The following is a 23019-nucleotide window of genomic DNA, read 5'->3' as shown; positions in this document are numbered from 1 at the left end:
CTAACAGGAAAGCCTAAAACTGACAAATTCAGAAAACAACATCATCAATTAGGCCATGGTCCCAATTTTGGAACTTATAGCAAAGATACATGTCCAATCTTTTGTTTGATATGCACATATTACGACACTTGTTTGGAATTGATTGACAAGGTGGTTCAAGTTTCTGGCTCATGTGACTTAACACTGCAACATTAATTGTAAAATTAGGCTATGGGTTACATATGGTTTGGATTCATGACATTCACAACTTTGTATAATAAACATGATCAGTATGATACGCACTTTTATTAATACACGTACGTGTACATGGATTACCATTATATATCTTCAACTCTTAACTAATATGGCAATGATCATTGATTGATTCAATTATTTGAAAACGTAAAAGTGGATCTATATACTGAAATAAACTAGCATGAAAACTGAAAGAGGAAACTCTTTCAATTATCATTTATGAATGATCACCATGTGATAACATTATTCAAGGAAACCTGTTTTTGTTAAAACAGCGTTTCTCACTTTCTTCAAATCCCTCCCTTTTAGTTTTCTACCAACACCTTCAAAAACTGAGAATGACGAAATCTGATTCCTTGCAAGCCTCCTTGCAAGAATTTCATGTGGTGGAAGCATGGAATTGTATTCATCATCATCGTCATCATCATCATGCCATGAACCATTCCTCATCTTTGTAGAAAGCTTTGACAAATCAGGGATGTTTTCTGGGGCTGATTGCTGCTTAACATCGTTAGCCTCATGACTGTAACTAGAACAACAACTGCCAATGTTACTGCTGGTATTAATTGCAGACAAAGTTCTTGGGATCATTCTTGCAGCACTTGGAACATGTCCTCTATCAGGAATGGAAGATTCACTGGAATGTCCAACCTTGTAAGTTGAATCCTTACTTTCCTTAAGAACTGCCCAAACATCTCCTTCCTCAAAATCCCCATCTCTCAAGGATGGAAAACTATATCTATCTTCCATTCCCAAATTTCTACAAAAACACCATCTGCTTCACTTTAACATCCAAAATTTCCCTACTTTCAATAAAATTTTACACAAATAGATAAAAGGGTACATCGACAAAACACCAAAGCATAAAAAATAAAAAAAGATTTATCTACCTTTTCTTGGATTAAGAACCTTCCAAAATGCAAAACTTTCCCACAGATTCTAAAGAGGTTATATCTGCATCACGACAAAGAAAAAACAAGTTAAAACATTCATTTCTTTATATTTTTTCAACAAAATCATGCAAAAAAGGAAGGTTTTTCTTCATCAGAATCAAAGTAGCTTCGGAATTCAGTTTTTTTCTTAAAGAATCTTACCTATAGAAAAATTGATACAAAAGCTTCAGAGATGGCAGGTTTTGCAAAGGGACTGAAATAGGATACAAAGGAAAGCCAAAAGGCAGTAAAAACAAAGAACTAACGAAAAGGACACAACTTATATTATATTCTCCTTTACAAATGTACTTCCTTCTCTGTGCCTGCTTCCTCAATACTCACTTTGACGGAAAATTAAAGGAAACAGAGTGTTGATCTGTTTTGGTGCATTTTGCTGACTTTCCTATACTCTTACATGGCCAGATTCTTGGAGGGTGAATCATATATATACATATATGATATGTTTGTCTATCTTATCATTGTATAAAATGTTTTCTTAGTCTGCATGGTGGATATTAAAATTTGAATTAAAATATCAAAGCTATTTATTCTATATTAGAAGATGTCAGAATGTGGATGATATAAAAAATGTTTTTTTTAATTTATTCAACAATAAATATAGGTAGAGTGATAACAAGCTTCTATATAAACTTTATTAAACATCTGTTCGATTTTTAAATTTATGGGTTTTCGATTTATTTTTATATTTAAAGAATATATAAAAGTATGAAAATAGAAAAGTATTATCATAATAATATTATGTGTCAATTAAAAAATGTATATTAGTCTTTTCCCAACTGCATTCATATTCGGTTAGTCCATGACACTAATTTAGTCAGGGTTTTATGATTAGTATGGATAAAAAAGTTTTCAACATCAACTTATATATATATAAAAATAATATTCCCAATATATATCTATATTTCTTATACCCAATCATCTCTTTTGATCAATCTTCACCAGATAAAGTGCCTAACTGAGAAGGGCTAGTCAGACTGATGGTCTCACATGCCTGTTATGTGGGTTACGTCAAGGTTCCGCCAATAGCTACTCTCATCACATTTAATAAAGTCTTTCATCGCTCTATCGTTGGATCTAAAAAAATTAGAGTCAGGCCATACTATATCACATCCAAATAAAGCACGCCACAGCTTAGCATAGTAGGACATTTGTCCATAGGGACTCTACCAAGCCCCTCCTTTATATAGGCTCCCACTTTCCCCAAAGATTAATACTCTTTACCTATTTCGAAACTCGACCTAAATATCATTAGAATCCCCAACTCCCCTAACTAACGACTCTTCGCACCCACGTGTGAACTGCTCACAACATCCTCCACCAAATTATGCATTAATACATCATTTGTGGGGAGGAAATAAAAAATAATGTTTATACCCAATGAGAGCATTTAAATATGCAAAACCTAGAGAATGAAATCAACTATTAACAATTATATGATCCATCTATATCATTCAATGTAGCTTACCAACACCAATCAACAAGGATACAAAACTAGGCCACCATAACTCCAACATGGTTATTACAATAAGTACTCTTACAATAACATTTACCATGTGTAACACTTCATACCTGACACAATTGTCGGGTCTGAGTTATAAGGTGTCACATTCGTTGCCAAAGCAACTACAATCAAATTAAATACGAAATCACACCATCAAACATACAATCCATAAGAATTACAAGTAAACAATATAAAAAATAATCATTATTGGGTATTATACAAGCTTTTGAAAGCTTAAAGTTAACCCGAGATCGAAATATGATTGAATCGTAAAAAAAAATTAAAAATATTTAGGGTTCACATCGTGACATCGTCAAATAGTTTGTCACGTCATGACATCAAGCCACTTGACGTCGCAACACCATATAATGTTTTGACCTCGTTGAGATAATGGGGTTCCTCATCTTGCCATGACGTTATATGTCATTTCTCATCATGATGTGATACGTTTGACGTCGCAATGTCACATACTATTTCTACAATTTCTAAGATTTTTTTCCTGCAATCTTTGCCAAGCCAAAACCAAACATATTCAAATCAGATTTAACTACCATATGCACTTCTTTAACATCATTTCATGACATAATTATATATATACACTCTACTCTCAATATGCAAATGTTCCATTTCAACAAAACTAATCCCTAATGCAATTCAATCTAACTCAAGCATTCACACCAATATCATTAAGATCATTAACATATATAGCATTATACCATTTCAACTAAGATTATTAACCATTTGCAACTAATAATAAGGAAAGCCAATACATACATCAACAATTGAAATCAAAAGAGTATATATATAATCAAAACAAATATATATCATTCTTAAAATACCAAACCAACATGACTTAACCTATTAGATACATGCCAACTATTAACAAAATCCATAAACGAACAAACATTGATGAGCCCAGGATCATTGATTGGATGTTGAAGTTAATGCTCAGGAATTTTGAATAGAACCTAACCTGGGCACGGAAAACAAATCGCACATTGAGCAAATTGCTTAGTGGTAATTTCTACAATTCAAATCAATATGAACAAATTCATGCAAATGCATATGTTCAATTTGTAGTCTAACTTATGCCAACATATGAAAAATAATTTCACTTTCATATATCTATGCTTATATTCATAATAGCATACCAATTCTTTATACATACATATTAACTTCTCATATAACATTCAATTTATTAGCATTTAGTTCATTTCTACATTTATCCATGTATAATGATACTTATTCATTCACTAGTATCACAATTAAGTTTATAAGTCGCATTTCACTTTAAAATTTCAATCATTTCCAAGTCTAATAGCTCTTTCATACATAATTGGCCACAATAGCTCGTTTTCAACTCAAATCGAATTGTGTCACAGCATTGTCATTCACGTGTACGCAACATTAACAAAATTAAAAAATGTCAACTTTTTCATTCATTGTGAGGTGATTTGACAAAAAAATATAAGTTTAAGAGCTAAAAAGGTGAAAAATTAAATGAAAGGCTAAAATGATTTTGTTTTTATAAAGTTGGAGGGGTACAAAAGTTATTAAGTTTTTATTTATTTATTTATTGATATGATAGCTTAGTTGCTCCTTAGTGGGATCTTATTTCATGAATGTCCCACAATGTCCCTTTTTTTTATTGATTGATTAATATATTCTTTATTTACTAATTATTTCCCTTTTATTTTGTGTATGTGTCTAGCAATATATACACACACACATAGCTTTTGTCCCACCAAAATTGGGTTGAAATGGTTCACCAATTGGATCAAACATGCAAAAGTTAAAAAATTGTAATAGATTAAAGGTGGATGAATAAACTTTATTTAATGCTTCAATTACTTGGTGATAGATTAATTTGTTTCAAATTATGTTTTGGAGGTTTGAATTTAATAAATTAACATATTTGTATTTAGAATTTTAAATTATAATTTCTTAATCCAGTGTTAACCTCTTCAAAAAATAATTTAAATTAAATTTTAGTTAAACTATTTTTTTGTATTTAAATTTTTACAAATATATTTAAGACACTTACAATTTTTAATATTAAAATTTTAAAAACTTTTAAAATTGAATTAGACAAAAATTTATTGGAAGTGTGTTTAAAAAGTATAGTAAAAGACAAATTGAGCGATATTTCATTCGTATTCATAAAAAAGTACGTTAAAAACATATAATTTAGGTTAAATTCTTTTATTACATTGTACTATTTGAAATTTGAAATTTTAGTTCTGATGTAGCAGTTAAATCTGTTTGGTTCAATTATGTCATTAGTCCTATAGTATGCGTAAAGTTATAGATTTAGTTCACGTTCACCAATTGGATCCTTTTTAGTGGCTATATTTTTTTAATTTCAAAATTTCAGGCTTAATGTAAATGGCAGTCATTAAATCTATTAATTGAATTTTTGTAAGTAATATGTGAAAATAACAAAATAGACATAGCATTATATATGTGATAATATGTTTAACACGTTAAATTTTAAAAATAACAGAACTTGACTTAATGAATTTAATAGTTATCATTTGGTTAGAACTAAAATTTTCAAATTCTAAAAGTATAGGGACTAAAAATGACCAAATACTAAGTCCACAACTTACATAAAGTATAGGGTCTAATAACGGAATTTAACCTATAATTTATTATTTCTTAAAAAGCTACAATGTGAAGTTTTAAAACTAATTCCTTCCTTGTAAAAAAATAGAGCTTAAGAAAGGGTTTTTTACTAAAATAATACAAAAGAAATAAAAAAATACTAAAATAATATATAAAAAAATTATTTACCAAAATAATACAAAAAAAAGACGGCTGAAGGAGGGTAATGGAATGGCGGCACCGGTGGTGCCTTTCTCATTGGCAGCACCTATTGGCGGCACAGGACTAAAATGTAACTATATGTAGTTTCAAGGACTTGACATGCAAATTTACCATTTTGAATTTTGAAAGTGAATTGGTGCCGCCTGGGTGTGTCAGCGCCAAAGCTGAAACTTGGCTAATTGCCTTCTAAGCCTTCCTTATTTATTATTTTCTTTTTATTCCCCTTCAACTCACTTTTTTATTTAATAAACAAGCCCTCAACCTATTTTTGTAGTTAAATAAGCTCTTAATCTATGATTTTTACTCATAAAAGCCTTTTATTTTATTATTAAAGTAAATATATTTTACCTAAAGTAAAGCTATTTAAAAAAGTATAAACTAATTCGCATTTTATGTATTATTTTGGTAATTTGATGAGAATAGTTTATTAAATAAAAAAATTTACTAAATTTATCAAAGGCTTATAGCTATAATAGTCCCTTAAGAAAAAACCAAAAAAAGTTACTAAGCCCCTTGACTTAATTTGAACCCAGTTGATCCCTTATCATTAACCTGAAAAATTAATTAAGCTCTTACATTAATAATTTTCACATTTCGTTACATTAACCATTAAAATCAATTAACGGACCAATTAGATGACGAAATATGACAGGCTGTGATTTAATCTTTCATATCTCCGATAAAAATCATAAAAATATCTATCTATAATATATATATATATATAAAAGCACGAGTCTTGAAAAAACTTTTGAACTGACAAAAATATCCTTTATTGTTAATTATATTACTAAACTACATTAGAATAATAATTTATTAATATTATTATATAATAATAAAAAGTAAGATTAATTAAAATAATAATATATTAATGTGAAATTAATTAATTTGGTCATATATTATAAAGGCTCTACTTAAAAGAAAACATAATATATTATTAATTAATAAAACTATAAATCTATAAAATCATTGAATATAATTGGATGAATTTAAAATAATAAGAATTCAAGTTTTTTAATTAAATAAAAAATATTTTTTACATATAAATACTCTTTATAAATTTAAAAATAATTATTATTATTTTTTGAAGCAAAGACTGGGATTTTATTAATAAATAAACTAAAAACAGACGGCCCAAACAATGGCCCAAACAAAGAAACCAGAAAAAACAACAATGAAAAAACTTAAAAACTATCAGACTTCTGTCTTGCAAAAGGAAACATCAAATCAATAAAAGGAAATAAAGCTTATTAAAACCTAACCTAGTCAAATCAATGAGCAGTTGGCAACCAATAACGTTTGACGATTTGTAATTTCCAAAGCTCCTAACATTTAATTAATAGCGGTCCTAAGCATTCATTCTTCATTTTGCTATCTGTTTCTGTCACATTTCCTCTGAAGCAGTTCCTCAATCTGGATTTCTTGGCCGATATCCTACCAAAGCCAGATTCTGACTATCCAGTTCCTCACCCCTCAGGTAAAACGTCTCTCCTTTCTCAAATGCAATCTTTGCTATTCTGTGAGCATCTAAGTTTTCCGACCTGTGAATATACTGGAAAATAAGATCTTGAAAGTCGGATTTCTTTTGTTGAATATCTCTGATGATGGCTCCAATAACTGATTTGTCTATAGAAGTCTCTTGACATTTCTTTATAACAGTTTTTGAATCCCCCATAAGTTTTACTGAATGGATTCGTAATGAAATCCCTAATTGATACGGGGTTGCGCGCGGACCAAGATCGAGTTGCCAAGTCACGAGAAACTCCTACGAAAACCCTAAACAATTAGATCTGAAACGAAACAGAAAATTAAAAGATTAGATTTTTGAATTTTCAGATCTGAAATAAAATTCCCAAAACAGTAAAGAATCAAATAGAGAATAGAAATAAGTGTTAATAAGGAATCTTGAAACCCTAGAAGAGATTGCGATTCTGCCAATTGAACACCCAGATAGTTTTCTCCAAATTTCGGCAATCTAATTTCTCCCAAAAAAGAGTATGGATGAATCGGTAAGAACCCTAGAAATTGGGGATTTTTCGGCTAATTCCTTAAGATAGAAAAAGGCTGAAAACACAATAAGAACAGAAAATAAATTAGATAAAGATTCGGCACAAGCAGAAATAAAGAAAGAATTGACAGTAAGAAATTAAAAGATAAGTCCTAAGAAGCCTTGAAATCTTGAAAGATCTCACAACTTCCTTCAAACGGCTCTAATCTCCCCTCCAAAGAATATCAATGGCAAGAAGAAGGTTGAAGATGGCTCCCACAATCAAAAAGATTGTTAAAACAACTTCTAAAGAAAACTCAAGAGAAAATCCTTGAAGGACTCAAAGAAAATTCTGCTCTCAACAAATCTGAAATTTTAATAATAATGATAAGTGTTTAACAAGGTGGACAGCCATGCCTTTAAATAGGCCTTATAACTAGTCCTAATCTAATTAGAAAACTAAAATAAAAAAACTCCTAATTATTTTAATATGGAAATTCGGTCAAAGGTCATTTTATCTGGGACTCTTGGACTGAATATTGACATAAAAATTTAAACTAAGTAAATAAATAAATAAATAAATAAAAATAAAAATAAAACTTTACAACTTGGGCCACTTTGACAATTTGGCCTGATTTTCAACTAAGTATGGATGGATTTCTTGATTGGGCTGGGAATTTGCTTATTGGGCCTCGCCTTCAAGAATTTGGGCTTTTGTGACTCGTATCATTAAATTTACTCCTTCTAAACATGCATGAGCCTCTGCTGCGAAAGGAGAAGGAACATTTCTATGAATAACTGTTTTTAATGCTATCAAGACTCCCCTCGTGTCCCAACCTACAAGGCCGGACGCTGAACTGGAAGTATTACTGTTGTATGCTGCATCAAAATGGATCTTGGCTGTCGGTGTAGCTCTTGTACTCTATAGCTTCTGCATGTGATCGCCTTAGTTTTTAAACCATTTAATCCTTTCTGTTCTGACACATATCTTTGAATGTTAAGTATTAAAGCCCTTCCTAGAATGATATTTCTCTCATGAATAATTTGATTTCTAGAAAACCATATCCACCATAGCGCATAGCAAAAGGAAAAGCATTGGTCATTGTTTCCCCTCTTGAAGACCCAGGTTAACTACTCCACATAGTATGGCTCCTATTGTCCAGAACCCATGCGAAATTTAACAAATGCCATACCTCTGCTGTCGTAGGGTAATCTCGAAAGACGTGGAGACTGCTTTTTACCTCAGAGCTACACCGGGGACATCTGTCGTTTGATACCTCTCCTTATTTTGAGGTTCACAAAGCTTTGAATAAAGTCCCAAGAGATCCGCCAGACTGTAAACGCAATTTTAGATGGTAGCTGAAGGCTCCATAGTTCTTTGTAAAAATCCTTTGTTTCGGTTTGTAATAAATAGTCACTAGGATCCATATTTGCATTTTGTAATAGTTTATAGGCACTGCGAACAGAGAACTTACCAGATAACTCCCCTTTCCAAGCTTGAAAATCATCATGCGCAGTCTCTGTAAAGGGAATTTGAAGGATTTTCCGAACTATGTCCTCAGGAAAGGTATTCTGAATTAACTCCAAGTTTCATTTTCTGTTTGAATGATCAAGAAGATCCGCAACTAACTTAATTTCCCTCCTGGTTGTTCTGTTGTTTATGTCAATTTTGTCAACCCCCTGAATCCAACAATCGTCCCAAACAGAGATGCTATCTCCTCTACCCACTCTCCAGCACATCCCTTTTTGGAGCAAACCTTTAGCAGCCTAGATACTCTTCCAGGTAAAAGAAGGTAAATTTCCAAGCTTCGCTGTTAAGAAACAAGAATCCGGATAAGACTTTGCTTTTAAAGTTCTAGCTAAAAGCGAATTTGGAAAATTAATGAGACGCCAACCTTGTTTCGCTAATAATGCAATATTGAACTGACCGAAATTGTGAAACCCAATTCCCCCATTTTCTTTCAAAAAACAAAGTTTCTTCCAAGTGCACCAATGGATTCCTCTTTTTCCCTTCCCTTTCTGCCACCAAAATTTGGCAACAATATGTTCCAGTTCATCACAAAGTGTTCTGGGAAATAAGAAGCATGCCATCGAATAGGTAGGTATAGCCTGTAAAATGGCTTTAATAAAAACTTCTTTGCCTCCTTGTGAAAGAAATCTAGTGCTTCAATTATCGATGCTTTTTTTGAACCAATCCTTCAGATTTTAGAAAGCTTCCCTCTTTCTTCGACCCACCATATTAGGCAATCCCGGATATCTCTCTGGTTCATTCGACCGTCGGACCCCCAGCGAGTTAACAACTTGTCTTTTATCCTCTTCGGAAGTATTTTTGCTAAAGAAAACAGATGTTTTTTCAAAATTTACACACTGTCCTGATTGAGATTTATATTCATCCAAAATGCCCTTGAAGATACTTGCACCCCTGCTTGTTGCTTCATCAAACAAAACACAATCATCTGTGAATAAAAGATGGGAGATTTGCAGCCCACTTCTACTAACCTTTACGCCATTGAACGAGCCTCTTTTTATTGCCTGCCTCAATAAGCTCGATAAACCTTCGCCACAAAAGAGAAATAAAAATGGACTAAGTGGATTGCCTTGTCTCAAACCTCTATTAGGTGAAAATGTATCCCCTTTATGTCCATTAATAACAACTGAGTAGGAAACGGTAGAAACACAATTCATAATGGCCTTCACCCATTCCGAATCAAATCCCATTCTTATCATAATTTCTTCAATAAAACTTCACTCCACCCTGTCATAAGCCTTACTCATATCAAGTTTTACGGCCATGAACCCTTTTTTCCCAGCCTCTTCTGTTTTAACTTATTCATTACTTCATATGCTAGTATCACATTATTAGAGATTAATCGACCAGGAACAAAAGCACTCTGGGTTTCATCAATACATTTCCCGATCACCTTTCTAAGCATACTAGCTATCACCTTAGCAATAAATTTGTAAATAACATTATAGAGACTAATCGGCCTGAATTGCGTCATTATTAGGGGATTATTAACTTTGGGTATAAAAACAATATTTATGGAATTTATTGAACTAACCTCCATATGTCCATTCAAAATTCGAGAGTAGTAAGCAATGACATCTTCTCCCACGATCTGCCAACACTTTTGGTAAAAAACTGCTGGAAGACCATTTTCCCCTGGTGCCTTCGTTGGCCCCATATCAAAAACCGCTTTCGTGATTTCCTCCCTAGTATATGGCTGTCCTCCTCATGAATGCATCTCTCAATACCTGCCAAAATCCGATTGTTATTCCTTCTTCGTTTAGTTGTGAACAGTTTCTGGAAATAAAATCTCGCATTTTCTTCAATTTCCTGTAAAATCTTCAGCTCTCTTCCTTCTTCATTCATCAATCTGTTAATAAAATTTTTCCTCTTCCTTTGTGTAGCTTGACTATGAAAGAATTTTATGTTTTTGTCTCCAAATGTCAACCAATTAATTCTAGCTCTTTGTTTCCAATAGCATTTGTCTTTTTCAATCTCAAAATTTAAGTTTAGTCTAGTGTCAATTAGCTCTGCTAAACTATTTTCATCCCTCTCCGCTCTAGCCAGTTCCTCAAGTTTTTTGTGAAGCTTCTGTTTAGATTTCTTTCTACTCATTTCCACCTCTCCTACCCACCCCTTTAATCCCGTTTTCAAAATCTCCAATCTCTGCAGCAAGTCTCCTGTCGAACTATCCCATATGCCTTTAACCACCTCAATAAAAGATTCCTCCAATAACCACCAGGTTTCAAATTTAAAATCATTATTCTCTACCTTTACTCCTTTTTTCTGTAGTATCAATGAGAATGGGACAGTGATCTGAAAATGAATGGGAAAGATGTTGAACCTTCACATCTGGAAACATTGTAATCCAACCCATATTCGCAACTCCTCTATCAAGGCGTTCTCGTATATTTGTCTCAGGTAAATTACCTCTTTCCCAAGTAAACCAACTACCATCGAAACCCACATCGTTCAATTGATAATCATCAAGCGTTTTTCGAAAACACTCCATTCTTCTCTCATATTTGGGAATCCCTCATTTCTTTTCGAAACCATACATAATTTCATTAAAGTCTCCACAAACCAACCATGGAATTTCCACTCCTGTGGCCAATCTTTTTAAAGTATCCCATGGCACATTCCTATCCTGAACATATGGGGAACCATAGAACCTTGTGAATCTCCATTTCATACCTTTCTCATTATCATCGACTAACACATCGATATGTCTTTTAGAGAAACTGCGAAGACCAACATCAATATCTGTTCTCCATGCCAAACATAACCCACCCTTTGTACCTTCAGAATCGACTTCAATGCCATTATGAAACCCACATCTCCTGCGAACTACTTCCATCTGTTTTCTGTTAAATTTTGTCTCCATGAAGAAGACAATTTGGGGATTTTTTAACTTCAGTACATACCGAAGTCTTCGAACCGTCCGATGACTCCCCAATCCTCGGACGTTCCAGAATAATATTTTCATTGCGACCGGTCGGCTAACCTCTTGTTAGCCGCCAATGATAAAAGTATCTGTCCTTCCATTTCACCCCTATTCCGCTTCTTCCCCTCTTCCCCCATTATAACTTCATCCTCTAGATCATGATCCATTAATGTGTGCTTCTTATATGACCATGGTTTCTCCAAAATTGTTCCTTTCCCTTCTAAACTGAAACCCAATATTGGATCCATGGTTTTCATCTCACTGACTCTTGGAATCCCATTCCTTGAACCCTTCTTCCCCAACCTGTTCTCCATCCAACAACCTTCCCTAACCCCCTCATCCTCTTCACGTAGCCAAATACTTTCTGTAGACAAAGCTCTACGTGATGGAGCCCGCAGAGATAAATCCCAACCCAACTCCATGGGATCTGATCCAAACATCATTTTTGCCTCACAATAAGAATCATTATGACCCAAACGACCACAGAAAAAACAAAATAGTGATAAACGTTCATACTTGAATTTGAATTTAACGTACGAGCAAACACCATTAGACATAACCTGCGTCTTTCTTCTTAATGGCTTCCTGACATCAATTTGCACCCTAACTCTCATAAAATTACAATTTTCCTTTCCCAGATTTGATGCATCATACTCTAAAAATACTCCAATAAAGTTCCCCAGTAACATTGCTAAACTTTTAGAGAATAAACCCATTGGAACATCATGGATTTGTACCCAGAACGGGACATATATTAACGGTATTTTTAATGGATCTTCACCTCTGTTCAGATTGCTCAAAATTAGTAGATGATTGTTAAAAGTCCAAGGAAGACCCTTTAGAACTCTCTCTATATCCATACTATGGAAGAACTTAAAAAGGTACCTTTTTTCCCCCAAATCACGAATCTGTACCCCACAGATGGGGTGCCATAAATTTGGTAGGGTGCTCTTCATAGCCGAAAAATTTATGATGCTTGCTGTTAAAAAACATCCCACAAGCTGATAATCGCCCACATCTGTATTTGGATGTAGATCATCCTGAATCTGCAAGATCTCTTCTTCTTCTTCATTAATTGATTACTGTGCTAATTCAGTCTCCATGGTTGCAGGAATTGAAGGAACGCTTCTACCAACCAATTGAAAAGAGAAACAATCGTGAACGTCGTAGGGGATAAAATAAAAGAGATCAAAACCCCTCAGAAATCCAAAAAAACACAAACACAACCTAAAACTAAAGAACCCGTGCCAGAGACGGCAGACAGAATCGTGCTAGAGTAGCTGACATCGGTTTTTTTTTTAAAAAAAATTTATAATTTAATAGAAGTTGTGAGAATTATATATTTCAAAATAATTATAATTTAAACTGCAATTATTATTAAAAATATTGTGCTAATTTTAAAATAGAATTGTTATTTGAATAGAACTCTAAGCATAAAATATAGGAAAAAGACAAAAATATTGTGATAATTATAATTATAATTTATTGTTATTAGTTAAAAAATTTGACGATGCTACTTTTATTAAAGTAAAATAGAGTTATTACTTAATTAGAATTTTAAGTATCTTAATTATCATTTAACTAATATTAGATTTAATTAAAAAAATTAATAGAAATACCAGGCATGCTTTATTGAAAAATCAAAAGTAATAATAAAACTGATCACCCATAAATGTAACCCAAATAGAAAAAATAAATTATAATTATAAACTATTCTTATCAAATTTAATAAATTTTTTTATTTAATAAACTATTCTCATCAAATTACCAAAATAATACGTAAAATGCGAATTAGTTTATACTTTTTTAAATAGCTTTACTTTAGGTAAAATATATTTACTTTAATAATAAAATAAAGTGCTTTTATGAGTAAAAATAATAGATTAAGAGCTTATTTAACTAAAAAAATAGGTTGAGGCCTTATTTATTAAATAAAAAAGTGAGTTGAAGGGGAATAAAAAGAAAATAATAAATAAGGAGGGCTTAGAAGACAATTAGCCAAGTTTCAGCTTTGGCGCTGATACACCCACATGCGGCACCAATTCACTTTCAAAATTCAAAATGGTAAATTTACATGTCAGGTCCTTGAAACTGCAGATAGTTACATTTTAGTCTTATGTCGCCAATGGGAATAGCACCACCGATGCCATCAATGAGAATGGCACCACCGGTGCCGCCATTCCATTACCCTCCTTTAGCCGTCTTTTTTTTGTATTATTTTGATAAATAATTTTTTATATATTATTTTAATATTTTTTTATTTCTTTTATATTATTTTAGTAAAAGACCCGCTTAAGAAATGATTGGAAAAGACACCATTCTAAAAGAAAAAATAAATTGTCAAATTGAAAAGGAAATTATAATTGGCAATCCAACACAAACTGAGCCATCATACAAAGAATTTGGCGAAATCCCAAATTGCTAAATCAAAAAAGACAAATGGAAATGGTGAAAGAAATCTGAAGGAACCAATGACAATTTTTTCGAACTTTTTCTTCAAGAATAAGAAAGAAAATATTCTTTGGCTTTTGCCACATTTATGTCAAAGTTTTCTTTGATAAGATTTTGCAGATGGTAGATTCATTGTTTGGAGAGGATTATGGCGGCCATAAAAGGTTAAAAATCTGATCATCAATCACGGGTCATTTTTGCAAAGCCGACACCCAAGTTTATTGGGAAAATATTTTTAATTAAAGCAAACAAGAAATGAAAGAGTACACCCCTCCAATGACCACATTGATACCAGAACTCCATTCAATCCAACTTTGACACCTACATCTCAGCCTTGAACTCTATTCCGTTGTGGCTCAAAGTCCAACACTCCAACAGTAGCAAAAAGACTATAAATGCTGTGAGGAGACTTGTATCCGGAGCTTCCACTTTGCAAAGGTGAGTTCCTCAGAAGTAGCACCAACTGGCCCGTCTTTCAAGAATCGCTGGATATTGTAATTTGAAATTTTTAGATTATGTTTGCTTATTTTCTTATATGTGTGGGTATATTATTAGTTGGGTTTAGATATGGATTTGGATATTGTATATTATATGTGTGATCCTATCTTATTTTACAGATATGAATAAGAATTGTGTTACTTGTATTCACATGTTATTAGTTGGTGTGATTCTATAAATAGGTGAAGTGTGTTGTAACTAAAAGGATGAATTGAAAACTAAGCAGAAGTAATTTTAAAAATTCTTTAGGAGAAAAATAGAGATGTCTCCTACATTACTTATAATATGTGGAAGTATTGACGTAATTTCATGGAATCATTCTGTCAGAATGCTACATGAAGAACATAAGCCAGGTGACGGAACGGGAAGACCTAGGATGTAGAAGATCATAATATGAGTGGTTCGACAGATTTGGATTCCTATATATTCACTCATGTGGTACTTCATTGTACAATATATATAAGAATTATACGAATCCATCTGAATAGATATCATCATCTACATCTAGAAAGCCAAACTAAAAAAAGAAATTCATAATAGAAGTGAGTTTCAAAATTCCTCTCCCTAAAATTGTTTCTCTCTTCCTTTACCAAAATCTTAGTGAGAAGAGATGCCTTCCTTATCTTACAAAAGACAACTATGAAAATTGATGCATCTATATGAAAGTTCTACTTGGCTCACAAGGTGTTTAGGAGATAATACAAAATGGTTATGAAGCTTCCTAAAATGAGGCATCGTTATCGCAACATGAAAAGGATGCTTTGGCAAAAATAAGGAAGAAGGATCAACAAGTCCTCACTCTTATCCATCAATATTTGGATGATTCGGTGTTGGTAAAAAGTTGCTAATGCTACCACTACAAAAGAAGCTTGGGAGATTTTGCAAAGTACTCTCCAAAAATTTGACAAAGTGAAGAAGGTTTGACTCCAAGTATTATGAGGTGAGTTTGAAACTTTGCGAATGAAGGAATTCAAGTCAATTTCGGATATTATTCAATGGTGTTGGCTATTGTAAATCAAATAAGAGATATAGAAAAATTTTAGAAGACGTTTTTGTGATCGAAAGGTATACTGTCAGTGGAGTTTTTAGACTCTACAAGTAAAATTAGAGGGTTGACAAGTGTCCTATAAGTATAGGAAAATATTAAAAAAATTAAAAATTTTACCACATACATATGCGTGTGGAAACTGCATATTTAGAACACAAGCATGTATTTTAACTTGTGGGACCAACTCAATCAATAATTTTATTAAAATATACAAGTAAAAAAGTGTACATAATAAAATTAAAATCTATAAAAAATATTAAAATGAAGCTTTGGTTAAATAATAAATTTAAAGTATTACTAATGCAATTGGCATAGTTTTAAATATCACCATGAGTATATTTTTAATATAACTTATTTTAACTAAAATATATATATTTGTAATTGCACTAATTAGATTAATGTTTAATTAACTCGTGATATTAATTATTTAAATAATAATATAGATATATATAATATTTTTTTTTTACTTTCTTCTTTTTCCTCTCTCTAAAATGGCGCATTATACACCCTAACTTTTTTAATCTCCCCTTTCTAGTTTATCTTTTTTCCTGAAAAAATCCCATTATATTTAAATTAAGACCATAAATTTTTTCTTTGGTTTTCCAGAGTCTTCTCAAATGATGGATCAGCTTCCATTAGACTCCAGCTGGGGTTATTTATTTCTCCAATCACCTACGTACATATCCTTAACCACCATACGCCGCCGGCTTTAACCGTCTTTCACCTTCCTATATAAACACCCTCTTCCTTTCTCTTCTTTCCTCATTCTATCAATTCCAACAACTCTCCTAGTTCTCCCTCAAGGTTCGGTTTCTAATCCAATGCCCCTTTTTCTTGTTTTCGTCTCTGGGAATTCTTTTAGCATGTCTTGTCTTGTTATCTAAGGATTGGATTAATGGTTTCTTCTGGATGTTTTTGTCTTTGCTTTGTTCATTGCAAAACTTGGTGTTCTTCTCTTTTGCAAGATGAACCACTTTATGCCGTTGTTTAGACCTGTGTTTGTATCTAAGTTGGTTGGTTCTTAACAAGTATAATACTTGCTGATGTTCTAACAGTTTAAGGTATGTTGATGCAGAACACTAGCTCGAGGAACAAGACAAGCAAGTCCAGATCAATCAAAGTTCTTATTTAACGAAGTACATGGTTGAGTTAGACATTCAAATCCCAACTACTTTTGATCCTTTTGCTGAGGCCGAGGAATTCGGAAGAACCGGAACCAAAGACTATGTTCATATCCGAATCCAACAGAGGAATGGCAGGAAAAGCTTGACAACTGTTGAAGGTCTGAAACAAGAACTGAGTTCCGATAAGATCCTTAAGTCTCTGAAAAAGTTCTGCTGTAACGGGAATGTTGTGCACGACAAAGAGCTGGGCAAAATCATTCAATTACAAGGTGATCAGCGGAAGAAAGTAGCACACTTCCTTGTTAATGCTGGAATAGTGAAGAAAGAGCAAATCAAGATTCATGGTTTTTGAGTGCTTTTTGGGCCGTCTTGTCTTTTGATTTTAATACCTCTGGTGTGTGGGAAGAACCCTAATGGAATATGATGTTGGAGTTTCAGTTTCATTTATAATAAATAATGGATCATTTATTTGCTTTCAATCTTTGCCTCGCACAAATATCCTTATTTTTCTTTTCATATCTAAATATCCATAACCGGAGATGGTGGGAATTCAATAGTATGCATATAAAACAAATGTACAGTATGTGAACTACCAGGTATCCTATGAGGTTTTTAGTTCAACGCTCTGGCGAAAACCAGAGCTGAAGAAACAAGAAAAAAAAAATCATATAAGCAAAACTTCTAAGCTTAAAACAACCTCACCTCTCAAAATCCGATTGAATATATGCAATATATTACACTCAAAATGAAGAAAAAGGAACCCCCCCCCCAAAAAAAAAAAACCCACACTTATGTGATGGAAACCTCCAAAAGGTATCTCTTAAAGCCAGCTATTGTTTTTTGCTGCAATTCTGGTCTTGAAAATCTAAAAGAGTTGCCCATGCTGGGTTCCACTTCTCATCATGTCACGGAACTCCTCGTAGTTGATTTTACCATCCTGTAAAGAAGGAATGAGAATCGATGAACCGTGCTGAAAATTGAAATGAACTTTTGAGCGACAAAAATGGAGCTTACATTATCGGTGTCGACTTCAGATATGATTTCCTTGATTGTGTCATCGTCACCCATTCCATATTCTTTCATGGCAGCTTCGAGTTCATCTCTTGTGATATGCCTGCAAAACGTTTCACAAACAAGTTACTGACATATCCATATCTCCCATGTAATTGATGTAGTGTGCCCCAAGTACAACTGATTCAGAGCAATCGAATCCTATGTCACTCAGGCTTGGGTATATGAGTGTTCGATATCAATACGTGTTCAACATTCTTTGAAGTTCTTTCACGTATTTAAAAGCATTTGGAGGGTCACATCCTCATCCCTATGTCATGTCCATGAAAAAATAGAAGTCAGATGATGAATTTTATACAGAGTACGGATATCTCACCCACTATTGTCCTTATCAAAATGTTGAAAAGCTTTATACAAATCTTCATCTCTTTCAAGCCTATGTCTGTGCATTGTAGCTGTGATAAATTCGATATAGTCAATGGTACCATTTCCATCCACATCAGCCTGCAAAATAAAACCGAGGTTAGTATGTCTATATTGTTAGAGCTCTTCATTTTTCTTGAAATACCCTTGCCTAACGTATATCAGGGCATAGATATAAAGAGATGACCCTCAAGGATCCTTCAAATACAGGGGAAAATGTACAAAATATTTAATATTCCCCTACCCAACAGTCACACGTAGTCCAAGTAAAACATAGTTTGTGTATGATATAGATTAAAACAAGGATCCAGATGTTATAGATTTAAATGATATCTTACAGCTTCCATCAGCTGCTGAACTTCAGTCTCTGTGAGCTTAGATCCCAGTCGAGCTAATCCAGTCTTAAGTTCATCATACGTGATTGTGCCACTGTTGTCAGTGTCGATGTTTGCAAACATCTGCTTCAGACCTTGGATTTCTTCTCTGGAAAGATTTTCTGCAATGACCTATAATCCACCGGGCTTGTTATCAGATAGCAACTAAATTAAGTTGTTCGAGTCAGGTCACACATTAGCATTGGAATAACTGAGGATTGCAAAAATGCCTCGCTAATTTGCTCTCATATATCAAAACAACTCATATCTCGACTAATGATTCACATGCCTCTCTCTTTCTCTCTCTCAATTTTACTACCAAGTTCCGAAAGGAAGAAATGATACCGTATAAATCAATATAAACTTACCTTTAAGGCAAGTTGCTTAAGTTTGTTCATTCTTCTGAATTGCTTCATTCTAGAAAGGACCGCACTGTCTAGTGGCTTGTCCGATGCATTTCCACCTTCTCTTATCCACGGATGCTCTGCATAAACCACAGAATTTCAATCTCTGGCTTGAGCTTGAGATGAACTATAATAACTCATAAGTTTGACGTGCATATATAGTGTAATTTTGCACTGTTGTAACCGAGATTAACTACTTCAATAAATGCCCAACAAAAAATAAAGGCTGCTGTAAAGAACTACCTAGGACTTGAGTAGAAGTAATCCGCTTTTTCGGGTCCTGTGTTAACATCCTGCAGACTAGATCCTTGGCACTGTCCGAAAGAGATGGCCATGGCTGACTTTCAAAGTCAATTTCTCCTTCCAAAATAGCATCAAATATTCCCTTCTCAGTTTCTGCAAGGAAAAACATACATCAAAATTATTTACCAACAATGAAATAGCAGTTTTGAAATTCAAAGGCAGTTTAAAAATGACAGCTTAGGTTTTCCACGAGTAACCTTAAGTTTTACCTGCCCAAAATGGAGGCACACCACTGAGTAAGATATACAGTATAACTCCTGCACTCCAAATATCGATCTCCTTCCCATATTTACGCAGTAAAACCTCAGGAGCAACATAGTAAGCACTCCCAACTATGTCCTGATAAACCTTACCTGCGTAAAGAAGGATAGTAGTTATATCACAGCATGATAGAACATGAAATTCTTTTTCTTTTCCCTCATTCTATATAGAATTCACCTTCAAGCATAATACATGTTACTGTGAATGAGCATGTGAATACAGGCATCCTATTGTAATTGTGTTTTTACATGCATGTTTATACTCAATAAAAGATAAATGTTGTGCAACCTTCACATGGTTATTGAGGTCAAATTCCACCATCAAGTAAATGAAACTTATTCTTCCAATTCAGTTTACAGGATATAGAGAGAACAAGTGTCAAACAATATTTCTGAAATTTGCCCTTCCTCTGTGCATATTTGAAACTTTTTCAACGCAAAATAAGTATGAAGATTACAGCATAAACATAGAGGCAACCACAATGAAAATGCTGGAAGCTAAAAACAGTTGCAGTTACTGTCAAGTTTCAGTTTTTATTTAGTAACAAATGAAGCTCCAAGGAGAAAAGGTTGATATTTTAAGATGCTATAGTCAAAATATCATATAGGTAACCAAATAAATTGTGAATAAAATAAAGCAAATGACATCTTAACAATGACATTCGAATATAATTTAGCTTAACGGACTTATTCTTCTTTCAATAGTCACAATATTATTTAGGGGTTAGGTAAAAACTTAGAATCTTCCACAAGTAGACTTAGGTGTTAAGACTTCAGACCAATATGTCCAAAACAAACTAACTGTACATAACTTTAATGGTTAAGGCTCCATGTCATTGATGCAGTGCGTCCCAAATATGACTAATTCAAAGCAATCACATCTTATACATATTTCACATAAGACATCTTACTATGGACTACTAGCCTAAAAAGCTGAGGCAGCTACCAGCATGTTTCTGGCCAACAATTTAAAGAAAACTCAACACAACAAGACAAGACAAGATCAAATATGACAGTCATTCTAACATGACAAAATACAATGTCTGCCGAGCTCTGGCTATGGAAAATTGCATTGAAAAAGGACATCAGTTAAGACAGACTAAAGATCCACAAGCAGAACAACTAAAACAAGAAGAATCTGCATCAAACTCATGCAAATTAAAATCATTAATTCGATGTGAAAATGATCAAAATATAAAAGATTGACAAGAATTTACCCTCTTCAATGAACACTGACAACCCGAAATCGGTGGCCTTCAAAAGAGCATTCTCACCCTTGCTAGACAACAAGAAGTTCTCAGGCTTAAGGTCCCTATGCATCACACCCATAAAATGACAAGCATGGACAACATTAACAATAGCCCTACATATAGAAGCCGCTGCCCTTTCACTATAGTGCCCCTTAGCAATAATTCTATCAAACAATTCACCACCAGCACATAATTCCATCACAACGTGAACAGATTGCTTATCCTCATAAGCACCCTTAAACTCAACAATATTCGGTTGTCCACTCAAATGTTGCATAATTTGTATCTCCCTTTTCATATCTTCCTTATCATTCTTTCTCACTAGCTTCCTCTTGGATATAGTCTTGCAAGCATATTGTTTACCAGTTGAATTCTCAGTACAATGATAAGTTACACCAAACTGACCTTTTCCCAGTTCTTTACCAATTGTGTAGTGCATCCTTATGTCTTCAAATGGTTTGCCTAGGATTGTGTCAATATTAGGGGCAGGCTTGGGACTTGGTGCTGGAACAGCAGGCTTCCATGGTGTTTGAGTCCCTGGCTTTTGAGGGATGTGGTAGACCTGGGGTTGAATTGGTGCAGGCCTAACAGGGTCCTGGTATCTTTGTTGATGAACAGCAGCTGTAGTTGTTGCTCCTGATCTATAGCCATTATGTTGGGGCATTGGATCTTTGTTTTTTGTGAGGCAACCACCCATATCTGGTTTTACTTGAAACTGCCAAAGTTAACCAAGATTGAAAAAAAAAGGGACTGAATTTGGATTGAAAATAAAAAAAGGACCCAGATGAAGAAACTGGATCAAAATTCAGTTGATCCACATTGAAAGAAAAAGAACCAGATTCAAAACAAAAAAAAAACACAAAAACTTAAATAAATAAATAAAAGGTTAATGTTTTCGCACTAACAAAAGAAGAAAAACCAAAAACCAAGATGAGACTGAGAATATGCTGAGGGATGTAATGAAAAAAAGAATACAACTTTAGGCTTGTGATTACAAAGTGAGGGTTTTTAAGGGTAAAAGCAAATCAAATCAAATCTGAAGTTTCTAGCTGTAACGCGATGACTATTGTGACAAAAGAGAGGCTTGCCTTGCCTTGCTTGCTTGCTGGTTTGGTCAACCATGGAGTTCTGTTTGAAACAATTGAATTCTTTTTATACGACGCAATTTGTACATTTTTGCCGTAAACTAGAACCTATACTCCTTAACTTTTGTTTAAAATTATGTTTTTAACCCTCAATTTTCAAAAGTTATATAATAGCCACTTATGTTATTAAATTATTACATTTCGATCACTTTTCCAATAACTTTCGACACTCTTATGTGACATGATCATTCAAAGAGGTAATAATTAATTTGATCATAATTAAAATACTATTTCAATAACTTTAAAATTAATCTTAGCAATTATTCTTAAAACTATAAAAATAATAAAAAATTTTCTAAAAAATCAATTAAGTCCTTCTGAACATTTTGTACTTAATTGAGCTTTAAATTAACAAAACTGATCCTTTTGACTAATGTTAATCATTAGTATTTAATGGTAATGCTGACGCAACCAGTAATAGACACCATATCAATACTGAATATTTTAAAAATAAGTATACAATAAATCTAAACAAATGATTGTCTGAATTGATTGAAACATGAACACCCATTTATTTGGATATATTCTGAAATTATAAAAAAAATCATTAAATTTTAATTATTTTTATATTTTTATAATTTTAGAATCAATTAAACAACTAATTCATTGTACAGTTATTTTAAGAATATATATTTTTTATTTTTATTAACATAGCAATGATGTGGTAGTTTTGCATTGATGTGTTACTACCACATCAACATTAATGCTGACGTGGTCATTAACAAATGCTACATCAACATTACTATTGAATGAACTTATTTAGTTCAGTGATTTAATTG

At 33.1% G+C, this 23019-nt stretch overlaps 3 protein-coding genes and 1 long non-coding RNA gene across 9 annotated transcripts; 2 read left to right on the top strand and 2 right to left on the bottom strand.

Moving 5' to 3' along the window:
• Positions 1-254: 254 nt before the first annotated feature.
• Positions 255-1698, bottom strand: LOC121225106 (uncharacterized). Of its 5 annotated transcripts, none has more exons than XM_041109045.1 (3): positions 1329-1698; positions 1125-1188; positions 255-1040 (listed from the first exon to the last, which is right to left on the bottom strand). In XM_041109045.1, exon 3 carries the CDS (start codon positions 982-984, stop codon positions 478-480), a length of 507 nt encoding a protein of 168 aa, XP_040964979.1. In that variant the 5' UTR covers positions 985-1040; positions 1125-1188; positions 1329-1698; the 3' UTR covers positions 255-477. The 5 variants fall into 5 exon arrangements, with proteins under 5 accessions (XP_040964979.1, XP_040964978.1, XP_040964977.1 ...); XM_041109044.1 differs by having other exon boundaries at positions 255-1017; XM_041109043.1 differs by having other exon boundaries at positions 255-1009.
• Positions 1699-6605: 4907 nt separating this feature from the next.
• LOC121225105 (uncharacterized) lies at positions 6606-9325 on the top strand. The gene is made up of 4 exons (XR_005922964.1): positions 6606-6988; positions 8554-8624; positions 8706-9065; positions 9205-9325. It is a non-coding gene; the product is annotated as an uncharacterized lncRNA (long non-coding RNA).
• Positions 9326-16544: 7219 nt separating this feature from the next.
• LOC107920042 (protein translation factor SUI1 homolog) lies at positions 16545-17549 on the top strand. The gene is made up of 2 exons (XM_016849540.2): positions 16545-16750; positions 17022-17549. The coding sequence occupies exon 2, from the start codon at positions 17087-17089 to the stop codon at positions 17420-17422; it is 336 nt and encodes a 111-aa protein (XP_016705029.1). The 5' UTR covers positions 16545-16750; positions 17022-17086; the 3' UTR covers positions 17423-17549.
• A 2-nt stretch (positions 17550-17551) lies between these two features.
• LOC121225104 (calcium-dependent protein kinase 2) lies at positions 17552-22263 on the bottom strand. Of its 2 annotated transcripts, none has more exons than XM_041109040.1 (8): positions 21063-22263; positions 19795-19938; positions 19526-19678; positions 19247-19362; positions 18843-19010; positions 18458-18585; positions 18085-18184; positions 17552-18007 (listed from the first exon to the last, which is right to left on the bottom strand). In XM_041109040.1, the coding sequence occupies exons 1-8, from the start codon at positions 21790-21792 to the stop codon at positions 17936-17938; spliced, it is 1611 nt and encodes a 536-aa protein (XP_040964974.1). In that variant the 5' UTR covers positions 21793-22263; the 3' UTR covers positions 17552-17935. The 2 variants fall into 2 exon arrangements, 1 of the variants encoding a protein (XP_040964974.1); XR_005922963.1 differs by having other exon boundaries at positions 17990-18007; positions 18453-18585; positions 21063-22232.
• Positions 22264-23019: the final 756 nt, after the last annotated feature.

The sequence above is a fragment of the Gossypium hirsutum genome, chromosome D13, assembly GCF_007990345.1.
Source record: "Gossypium hirsutum isolate 1008001.06 chromosome D13, Gossypium_hirsutum_v2.1, whole genome shotgun sequence".
In the NCBI taxonomy this organism is placed as follows: domain Eukaryota; kingdom Viridiplantae; phylum Streptophyta; class Magnoliopsida; order Malvales; family Malvaceae; genus Gossypium; species Gossypium hirsutum.
This window is presented reverse-complemented; position numbering and strand designations above follow the sequence as displayed.

Coding starts and splice junctions, on each gene's coding strand:
- LOC107920042 (XM_016849540.2), top strand. CDS start 17,087: ATGGTTGAGTTAGACATTCAAATCCCAACTACTTTTGATCCTTTTGCT.
- LOC121225104 (XM_041109040.1), bottom strand. CDS start 21,792: ATGGGTGGTTGCCTCACAAAAAACAAAGATCCAATGCCCCAACATAAT. Junction 19,011..19,246: donor TTAAGCAACTTGCCTTAAAG/GTAAGTTTATAT, acceptor GGTGGATTATAG/GTCATTGCAGAAAATCTTTC. Junction 18,008..18,084: donor CTGAAGTCGACACCGATAAT/GTAAGCTCCATT, acceptor CCTTCTTTACAG/GATGGTAAAATCAACTACGA.
- LOC121225106 (XM_041109045.1), bottom strand. CDS start 984: ATGGAAGATAGATATAGTTTTCCATCCTTGAGAGATGGGGATTTTGAG.